The sequence below is a fragment of the Equus quagga genome, chromosome 1 (assembly GCF_021613505.1).
Source record: "Equus quagga isolate Etosha38 chromosome 1, UCLA_HA_Equagga_1.0, whole genome shotgun sequence".
Taxonomy (NCBI): domain Eukaryota; kingdom Metazoa; phylum Chordata; class Mammalia; order Perissodactyla; family Equidae; genus Equus; species Equus quagga.
The window spans coordinates 48,780,180-48,790,601 of NC_060267.1; the positions used below are offsets into that span (position 1 = coordinate 48,780,180).

Genomic DNA, 10,422 nt, shown 5'->3' on the forward strand with positions numbered 1-10,422 from the left:
CTGAGGTGAGGTCCCTCGGATCGCCACATATTTATTTGTGGGTAAAGAATCTCAAGCATGTACAATAGCAGGAACTCATGCCTGCAGGGACACGCAAGCCAAAGTCCAAAGGTTCTATTCTTCATCTCCCCGAAGCACACCAGCCCATCCCAGGTCATTCACTTAGGGAGTATCTTAAGGACAATCAGCAAGGTATGCAGACAGCGTTCCGTTCCTGCAAGGGCTCAGGCGTTCCTAAGCCCCTTGCCTTCATGCTCTATAAAATATTCCCTTCTGGCCTTTGATTCCAAGGCACAAACAATCTGGTATCAGCCTAGGCTTAAAGCCTAGCAAGAATGCTGCTATGATCTCCTGCGGCACAGTTTAAATGACAGTAAAATATTACAGAAAAATTAACATGAGATAAGTGAAACAGATAATTTAAGAAATACAATTTTAGATCATAGAAGGGAAGTTTCAGACCACAAGATTCTATTTACTTCATTAAAGCAACTACTTACTAAATGATATCTTAATAGAACTAGTCCCCAGGGAAGAAGTGAAGGACACATTTCTGAAAACCAATTTATAGGTTCCTAAGTAAAACTCTTCCAGACTCCCAAACTCTTCCAGAGAGTGATCCATGAGAATAAAGATCTTAGAATTCTTATTTGACAATAAATACTCTAGCCCCAACCACGTCAGGTTCATAGTGGATAGTCAATAAAATTCAGTTGTTAAATGAATGAACAGGATTCCAGGGAAATATTACTCTCCCAGTTATTTCTGACTCAAAGGTAAGAATCCCTAACTTTTAATTCTTTACTTGAACATACTGCCTCCAAACTATTTGTGTTTTCTATGAATTTAAGGAAGGATGTCTCAGATTCTGGGAAAAAAACCCCTTTTCTCTTCATGCTACACCTACAGGTGTGAGAAAGCACATTTCAGACAGCAGGGAAAACCCACAGCTCACCACAACAACACATTTTAAATTGTCTGGGCCACTGGAACTGGCGTAGATGAGTGATTAGGAGGTAAGCGGAAGGGGGTGGAGACAACATAACTGAATATAAATGTTCAGCAATTCAGAGACTGAACAAGAACTCCAGCAAAGACTTTCACTGTAATTGGCTTGACCTGGGATTAACCACAGAATCTTGACTAGAAAAAAAGATGAATTCTGAAGATTGTTCCATAACAGAAAACAGCGCCTTGCATGTGGAGAGAGGACAGCAAAGTAAGTCAGATCTTATTTCTTATACACTGGTAATAACTATCTATCTATATATGATATATAACAGTACTTAGGGAAGAAAATGAAGCTTTGTCTTTTGAAGAACTTGGTTACATTTTATTTCAGTCAGGGTAAAGGAGGAAATGGTAAGAAGTAAATATTCCTTTATCTACAAGAAGATAGCGTACCTAAGACTTTAGAGGAAATAAAAAATGTGAATTTCAGATCTTTAAAGATCTGTTGCTTTGTTTCAGTTTTACACCATCTCAATGTTTCAGATGGAATTAGAAAACGCCCTGCCCAAGCCCAGTGAACTCACTGTCATTTTTTTGTATCCATCTGTACATACTTCAGGAAGCATTGCCTTTCTTTATAAAAAATCAATTTCCCCATAAACAGTTACATTCTTGATTGTCTTCACTTTGTATCTTTGTGTGCTTTCTGTGTGCCTCATCTTGTGTTAAGACAGCAACCTCCAGTTGCTGGAAATGAAGGATTCCAATCTTTGAGAGGACAGCCATATACACGTCGGAACATTTACAGTGCCCAGTGGTAATTTATTAGTAGAATGTGTTGAAAGAATTCTTAAAAATGCAACCTTCCGCTTCTATATTCTTTTATGGGACACTTTTCCTCCAGTTCATCCTTCCATTTCACTTTTCCAATCATTGGTTGCAAATTCTGCATAAATCAGACATTTTTCTTCCTTTTGTTTTTCATCAAAATATAATCATCTTAGCTGTATACTTTTTCCTCTCTTCTATTTCTTTATTCTGTCCACAGATCGTTTTCCTATTACCAGAATTTTCCCGATGTTTTCCTATAACTTGTTACTATGAAGTTTTCTTGATTTTTTTCTTTTATCCTTCTTTCTCTCTAATTAATGAGGTGTCCAAAAACACTAGCAATTAAGAACTAGAGTTTACTTTTAAGCAAAGCTCTCCGGTAATAAAAGGATGTGTTATGAACAGCAGAGCTGAAACAACCTAGAGAAAAGGTTTGTTTTCTGAGTGTGTGTCTACTAGACTGGCTTACTTTAGAAAAGCATCAATTACCTCTGATAAACCCATCTGTCACTTAAGAACACAAAATCAAGTGTGGACAACAAAAAAGCCACACACATTTTTTAGTAACCAGATAAGCATAATTTTACGGCCCACTTGAGCTGCCAAAAAGAAAAAATTATAACAGTAAAACTAGTCAATAAATAGAGAGCATAGTTGAAAGAAGAAGGACTGACGAGGAATTCTTAACTTTTACTGCAATCATCTCAATGTTATGTTAAATGTTTAGTGTATGCTGCCCTTGTAGTCACTTCATTAGTATGAGCGATCATTGAGCATCACCCTTGAGTGATTCAATATGTAATAGTGGACTTATTTTCAATTTCTCATTAATGGACAGGGCTTGTAATCAGAGCAGAAGTAGGCAGTTAGTGGAGTGTTTTGTCACCAAGGTGATAAATCAAACTGTGAGTACCAATGGCCCTCATTAATGGATATAAAGTACAATCTGAGAGTCATCTTCACAGCTTACCCACTGGACAAGCTAACAGACTGAGCTGGGCTCTGGAGTTTACAAGTTACTTGGATGAGTTAGTCCTTGCTAAGGAACAGAACTATTGCTTCATTGAGTCTAAGCAGCATGATTGACTCTCACATGGTGAGAAGTGAAACTACACAGAGAGCTCTGAGCTTGCTACCCTTCCTACCAAGGGCTGCTGCCAGTGATAACTGCATACCAGTGAGAAAAGGAAGATTTGCTTTGAGAGACTGAGAGAAATAGAACTAGATAGGAGAGAAGTAAAGGCTTCTCTTGCAAAATCTGAATGCAGATCTATGCTGGGAAAAGCAATCCTCAGAAGACACAAAAGTTAATGTTGACATCCAGTACATAGTAAATTCCAGTAAAAGAAAGCAACATATCTTTGCCCAGTTTAACTTTAGAGAAACGTTTTAAGGGAAAAAAATTACATGAACTTCAAGATATGTCCTATATAGACATCCTTTCAATTATGAAAGTCATCTGTACTGAAAAACAGAATATATTTGCATTTTGAGACTATTTTTTATGGTAAGTTTTAAAATCATTCAAGTAGCCATTTTACATTTCAGTCTTTGAGAACATAATGGGGAACTGTATATTTCCTGTGAGGCCAAATTTTAAAAATCCTGATAGCCCATCCCTGAAAAAATCAAATCCAAACTCTGAGTCACAAAACCTGCCTCTCTTCTTTCTCAATTATAACTACAACTCCAATCAACATTTGAACTTTTCATCACCCTAGAATGCTCCTCGGTTCTCCTTTTGAGTCAAATCACCTTTCCAACACACATAAAAGCAATAACTTTTCTGATTTATGTCACCATAATTTAGTTTGGTTATTCTTGAATGTCATATAAATGAAAATATACGGTATATAATTGTGGCTGAACTTTTTCACTTGACATTTTTATTTTTGAGATTCACTAATTGCTAAGCAGAATTTCCTTGTATTTATATACAATAATTTGTTTATTCATTTTCCTGTTGATAGATATTTGTGTAGTTTCTGGGATTTGGCTCTTAAGAATAAAGCTGCCATGAGCATTCTTATACAAAGCATTTTGAAGAAATATTCATTTCTCTTGGGAAAATATATAGGAGTAGAATTGCTGGATCATAGAGTGGGTGTATACTTAATCATGTAAAAAACAGTTTTCTAATGCATTTTTTCATTTTACTCTCCCATCAATAATATATGAAAATTTCAATTGCTTCACATCTGCATGAACTTCACCAAAAAGTACTATCATTTTTTCTTATTTTTAGTCATGGTAATTGTAGATATTTATATATCAATTCAATATTTGTATTATATTACCCACATTTATCCCCATTTACATTATGTCTTCTAAACAGTAACTACAGAAAAGTTAAGGCATTGTACTTAACATGCTCTTTTTATACATCTTCTAGGGTATTCAGATATTTAATAAAAGTTCTTATTGTGATTAAAACAATAAAATTATGATATATTTAGAATTTTCGTAGCTACTAAGTACGAATATTGGAGAGATATTTTATGATCTCATTATTATGCTTGGATTGTTTCATTTCTAGCCAACAAGAAACTGTCCAAATTCACTCAAAATTGGGGGAAAATTAACTTATAAATTTCATATAAAGCAGATGGGGAAACATAGCTACTTTTTTATTTTAAAACCTCAAGGCAATATCACATGTCATTATCTTACTTCTGTATTCTGCCTGACTTCATCATCAACTTTCTCTTTTCAGGCAGTGCCACCAGCCCTCATTTTGCAACACATCGTGAAGGATACCTTCAAGTTCCTGTCCCATGTGCTGTACTGAATGTGGTCATCATCACTGTTTTAATTATATCTCTCATTGCTTTATCAGGTGGGTCTGCACTTCATGAGTTCATTGAGTTTCTTAGCGCTAAGCATTCCTACACAGCTGAAATCAATGGGGATTAATTAGTAATGAATTAAGAATTCTGATTAAATTAGGATCATCTCATATGTCATACATGGCAAATTTCGTAATAATTACTAAATATAATTCCACATTCTTTGGATGATTAATGCAATACTTTTTTGAGTTTTCTTGTGCTTCTTTATAAGTACTAAAAGTGTCTGTGATTTATACATTACTGTGGGAGAAAATTACATTTGAGCAGATGTTTAAATCTGGAATGAAAGGGGCTGATTTAGATTCTAAATAAAGAGACATCTAGCTAGAAAAAGAAATGTGAGTTTCACATTCATTGTTAATGGAAAAAAATAATATCTAAGCCATAGGTTAATCAGGAATTGGCCAATCTTTTGTCTTTTACTTCAAAGGTCATAGAATGGATAACTATCCATCCACAGAGTGGCTAATTAAGACTGTATCTAGAAGCTCCTAGAGAGTCAGTTGTGAAATGACTTTCAAAACACATAGCTATAACAAGATGCATTTTGTCTTTTACAAACATGGAATTTTATGATTTTATGAAACATCCCCAGCCATAGAGCTTTCTGTATTCTGATTTACTTCCCTCCAAATTATTCTCTCCTTCTTCTTCCAATATAGTGTTATATCTGCTATGTTTGCAAATTTCTCTACCTCAGCATTCAGATTCAAAACTTTACTTGGAATTTATAACGTACTTAACTCTTCCTAGTCCAAAGAGTATTTTCAAAATTTTTCTATTTTCCTACCGCTTTCTGGCATTGTGGCCAAAGAGACATCCTCTTATTTCTTATACCTTGCACAAAGATGATTAGGCACATGAACAATCAGATAAGGTCAGAATCTGCCTTCTTCTTACTCTTCTCAGAATTCTCCTTCTTGCCTCTCATCCTTTACTTTATCACCTAGCACAGCATAGCACAACATCCCCTAACCAGTTTTATGTACTGTGGGTAGGTACTTGGTTTTTTTTGTTACTAAAACAAACCATTTTCCTGTTCTCAGTGGGACAATACAATTGTCCAGGCCAACATACGTCCTCAAGGCCATCAGAAAGCCAACTTTCTTTATGCTCAGGTGGTTGGATTAGACACCAGAGGAAATGCTACCTTGCTTCCACTACGACAGGAAACTGGACCTTGGCCCAAAACGTTTGCTCCAAACATGGTGCTACTCTTACTCTCGTTGATTCTGAAGAGGAAATGGTAAGATAGTATTCAAAAGCAATTTCATAAAATGTTGCTATTTTATTTTATACAGCTAACCTGTGGTTTCCTTCTGTTTCCTTCTAAGTGAAAACATTGTACTTATCTCCTATGCAAGAAAATTTAGTCACAGAAAGCCATGTGATCAGTCTGAGGTCAAAATAAGGGTTTCATTTAGTCCTGTAATTTAATTTGATTACTCATCTTCAAAAGCCAGAAATCCAAATGTGCTGATCTTATATAGAGCTAATAAATCATCAGTTTAGCTATCATGCCTTGAATTGCATTTTTTGAGAAAAAAGATTTATGATATATTTACCCAGAGGGATAGTTTAACACACTTTTCCTTTGTGCTTTCTTCCAGATGTTTTTAAGACAATATGTGGGTAGAGCTGAACACTGGATTAGGGTGAAAAATGAAACTGGTCATTCACAGAAACGGTTAAATGGCAAAGAATTAAAAAACTGGTAAGTTTCAAGATGTCTCTTTATCCTTCCCAGGCTGGCAGCACAGAGAGACCATTTTCCTTTCTATATGAAGATTGCGCTCTTTTTTTTTTTATTAAAGATTTTATTTTTCCTTTTTCTCCCCAAAGCCCCCCACTACATAGTTGTATATTCTTCGTTGTGGGTCCTTCTAGTTGTGGCATGTGGGACGCTGCCTCAGCGTGGTTTGATGAGCAGTGCCATGTCCGCGCCCAGGATTCGAACCAACGAAACACTGGGCCGCCTGCAGCAGAGCGCGCGAACTTAACCACTCGGCCACGGGGCCAGCCCAGCCCCTAGATTGTGCTCTTTTAACAATCTCTTTTGCATGCTTACAGTCCTCGGAGTTTTTAAAGAAGCGCTTTAATATTATCAGTTTTTTCTTTTTATCTACTTGGAATTCATACAATAAATGCTTCTAGTTATTTGATCTCAGCAAGTTCTATCGAGATTCTATTGAGTAAGACACTCAGAAATATTCCAAGAATAATTGTGAAGACACCCCCAAAAAATCTAACATTTCCAATCTCATATTTATATTTTACTGATGAGCTAATTTTGGGAAAATAATTGCTTCTTACTCTTTCCCAGTTCTCTTCTCCACAGGAGTAAAGAGCAATACTTTCGTTACTTAATTAGAAGCTTCTATTGACCTGAGAGAAAACTTGCCCCAGAATTAAAGATGCTGACTTTATTTCCGTTATCTGTAATTAAACTACATTTTAAAGTTTGAAGGATATTTTATGTGTTAATCTTTGCCATCTGAAAACTCAGAGTTGAATAAATTTCTATCTATCTAAATAGTTTTTTATGATATTTACTGATATGGGGAATAAATGTAAATATCTAGAAAATGAATCCTTAATATGTGTCCTACGCTACCATAGCCACAGGTAGGCTTCAGGAGCCATAAACTCCCTCAAATTGAATGCACTACTATGCATGATTGTGGAATGTGTATACTTTTGGACAATTTCTTCTCAAAGAATATGTCAACTCCAAGATGATCATGAGTCACTCCTCCAGTGACATGCCAACCAAATGAATAGAGCTGTAAATTCTTAGCTTTGTGTCCTCCATCTACATTCTATTCCTTTGAATTCTTGTCTACAGTCTCTACAGATTAGTCTATGATCATTTGACTGCAGACTTGCCTTATGCATTCCTACTAAGCAAAAAAAAAAGAGCAGAGGCCACCAAGACCACAAAGTTTATTATCATGTAACTGAACAGAAATGACGAACTGAAAATAATTCTAAGTTTGTTTTTTGTTTGACAGGTCCAACATTACAGAATCTGAGAACTGTTCATTTCTGGGTAGCATAGACGTCGGCAGAACAGAATGTGACAAGAATTTACACTGGATATGTAGCAAACCGTCCCATTAATGAGGAATCATATTTGATTATTGACTACTATACCATGGAATCCAGGAAATTTGTGTCAGTGATGCTGCTCTACGGTCAGGAGTTTTCCATAAAGACTTTGTGAAAAAACTTTGTATTATTTCGGAAATCTTCTTCCAAACAAGACTGTGGGAAAAAGGGAGAGAAATTTCAGGAATATCTGCAATGTGGAATACTCCTACAGTGAGCTGAAACGTCGTGGGTTGACAGATAATTATGTTCAAGGATGAGAAGATGACTTTAAACCTTTTTGATGCACTTTATATATTTTAAAATTCAGAAATAATGAAATAATTAGGTTTAGAGTTATTATTTATTGTTGAATGACTACCAACAATGAGTGTCCTTCATGCGTTTGGACTCTATGAAGGAGTTAGATGGTGGTATTAAAAACTGAATGTAAACAGAGAGAATTTTAACTGTTAACACATTCAATCTAAATGCATGTTTTAAACTCAGAAAACATCTATAAGTGGACAAATGCTTATGGAACTAAGCTTTGAAATATTTCTCTCTTTTTAGAGAAGTTCTCTTTTTAGACAAAATCCTTGTCATTTCTTTACCCCAAAAGATTGTCTTGATCATGTATTTATGTTCATTTTTCTTTTTCTTCAATGTAGACTCTTCTTTTTCAATGGTACATAATTCATTGGCTTTAAAACCTTAAATAGTGTTTTGCAGAGATAAAGACAAAAGCAAAGAACATGAGGAATATTTATAAAAGAGGTAAAACTATTAGAAAATGTGCAATAGTGATGTAGCAAACCTCTATCAGGAAAAATTCTCTATTGTTCAAACTCTGAATGATGCTATTCCTCTCTGATTATAGATTTGTGCCTTTCCTAATTAATTCTATCACGTGCAATTCTTCATGTGAAGCATTTTCTAAGTGCAATAGAGTGTATATGTTTGTTTGTTTTTCTTTTGTATCTGGTACTATTATAAGCTGCTTTTATATGTTTAAAATAAAAGTAGAATCAACAGTCTCTAAGAAGTGTTCATTCCTTAAAATACACTAAAAATTAAGTGCCATACTAGAAAGCAGAAAACAGAATACTATAATATTTTTTGAACTTTTCTATAGTAAAACCTCAGCTTTATAACATGGTTTTTACTTTTCTACTTGTTTTCATATATGTATTTCCAAAAGGGTCATATCCATTTTTCTGTATATAGCAGATATTCAGCAAATATTCTAATTGACTTGAGGGGAATTTATGTCATTTAAGATTTTTTGTCTCTATCATTTTCTTCCTTTCTTTTATTGTTTATCACTCTCCTACTGAAGAGGCACAGAAAAATTAGGAGACAACTGATGTCATTTTATGAGCACCTAAATATAAGCTCATCCTCTCTCCAATAAGAGGTCCTCATAACTAATGCTCTCAAAGTATCTTGTTCAATTCTGAAATGCTATACATATTTTAGTTATTTACATAAAATAATTCATTAAACAGAAATGTGGCACTACATGGGTATTTCTGGGCTCTTCATGGGGTATTCCACGCAGGAAAAATTTGATTACTTTTAAAAGTGTTTTATGAATGCATTTTGGAATGTTCTTCTCTGAAAGTTGGAAATGTACACTATATGTGTTATCTTTAAACTGTGTCACTAGGATGGCATATTGAAAAGAAATGTGGTTTCCAGACACTGCTTAGTGATAAATAATATAGAAGTTTCTTAATCTCAGTGTCTCTTAGTTCTCACAGCTATAAAATGAAACAATGGTCTTAGAAGCTCAGATATCCTATCATCAATAACAATAATATACTCCTGAGTCATGTTAGAAAACAGTGGCTTGTGATTCATGTGCTATGAAATGTGTAAGTGGAAAGTGTAGCTGTTAAGAGCCTGAGCAAAGTAGAAATATTGTCTGAGTTTCATCTCTGCCACTCATCAGTTGACAGCTATTTTAGTTGCAATTAGTTAGAAATTTAGTTAAAATTAGCTAGAAATTAAATTAGTTAATACATGAAAATGGACTTAGAACAGTACCTGGCCTAAAGTGACCCCCAAAGATGTATTAAATGTTAGTGATGATTATGATAAATGGGAATACTACATCATTGAATCTCCAATATTGGCAAACAGTGGCATTTCTACATAATATATCTATATCTACATAGCGTACCTTACTTAGGGTTTCTTTTGAGGGGCTTTTAAAAAAAATTTATTCAATGAGTGATTCTTAGGCAGCTACTACTGTGGTGGACAATATAGTTAAAACACTAAGCAAATTTAGCATGGCAACTGGCCTTGTGGAATTTGTGGTCTAAGTGTAAAACAAACAGTAAACAATTATGGTGGTGATAAAGACTATGGAAGGGAAACTGTAGGGTGCTGTGGAAGCATATTACAGATATACTACTTTATTTCCTTCTGTATTCAAACTTTTAGCTAATTTTTAAAATGCTAAATCCATAGGATATATTCATCTCAAATAATTAATATGTACTAAAGATAACTATCAGTTATCTATGCTCTATTTGGCTATTCCAACATAATTTCAAGTTCTTCCTCTGGAAAGAGGAATAATACTTTACCTGCTTATTTGACATAATAATTGGAAGTCAATAAAATTAAAAGTATTTTAAGAAGAATAAAATGTCATTGAACTGTTAAATACTGTAGTTCATATTCAACTGATTCA

General features: G+C 34.5%; 1 protein-coding gene across 1 annotated transcript; it reads left to right on the top strand.

The window, feature by feature from the left end:
* Positions 1-1,103: 1,103 nt before the first annotated feature.
* On the top strand, positions 1,104-8,714 carry CD69 (CD69 molecule). Its single transcript, XM_046683634.1, has 5 exons — positions 1,104-1,219; positions 4,496-4,618; positions 5,678-5,877; positions 6,242-6,345; positions 7,643-8,714. Exons 1-5 carry the CDS (start codon positions 1,156-1,158, stop codon positions 7,749-7,751), a joined length of 600 nt encoding a protein of 199 aa, XP_046539590.1. The 5' UTR covers positions 1,104-1,155; the 3' UTR covers positions 7,752-8,714.
* The last annotated feature ends 1,708 nt before the right edge of the window (positions 8,715-10,422 follow it).

What these genes read in the sequence shown, in the direction of transcription:
- CD69 (XM_046683634.1), top strand. Translation starts at nt 1,156, where the DNA reads ATGAATTCTGAAGATTGTTCCATAACAGAAAACAGCGCCTTGCATGTG. An exon ending in TGTGGAGAGAGGACAGCAAA is followed by an intron (nt 1,220 to 4,495) that starts GTAAGTCAGATC and finishes TTCTCTTTTCAG; the next exon opens with GCAGTGCCACCAGCCCTCAT. An exon ending in TTGATTCTGAAGAGGAAATG is followed by an intron (nt 5,878 to 6,241) that starts GTAAGATAGTAT and finishes GCTTTCTTCCAG; the next exon opens with ATGTTTTTAAGACAATATGT.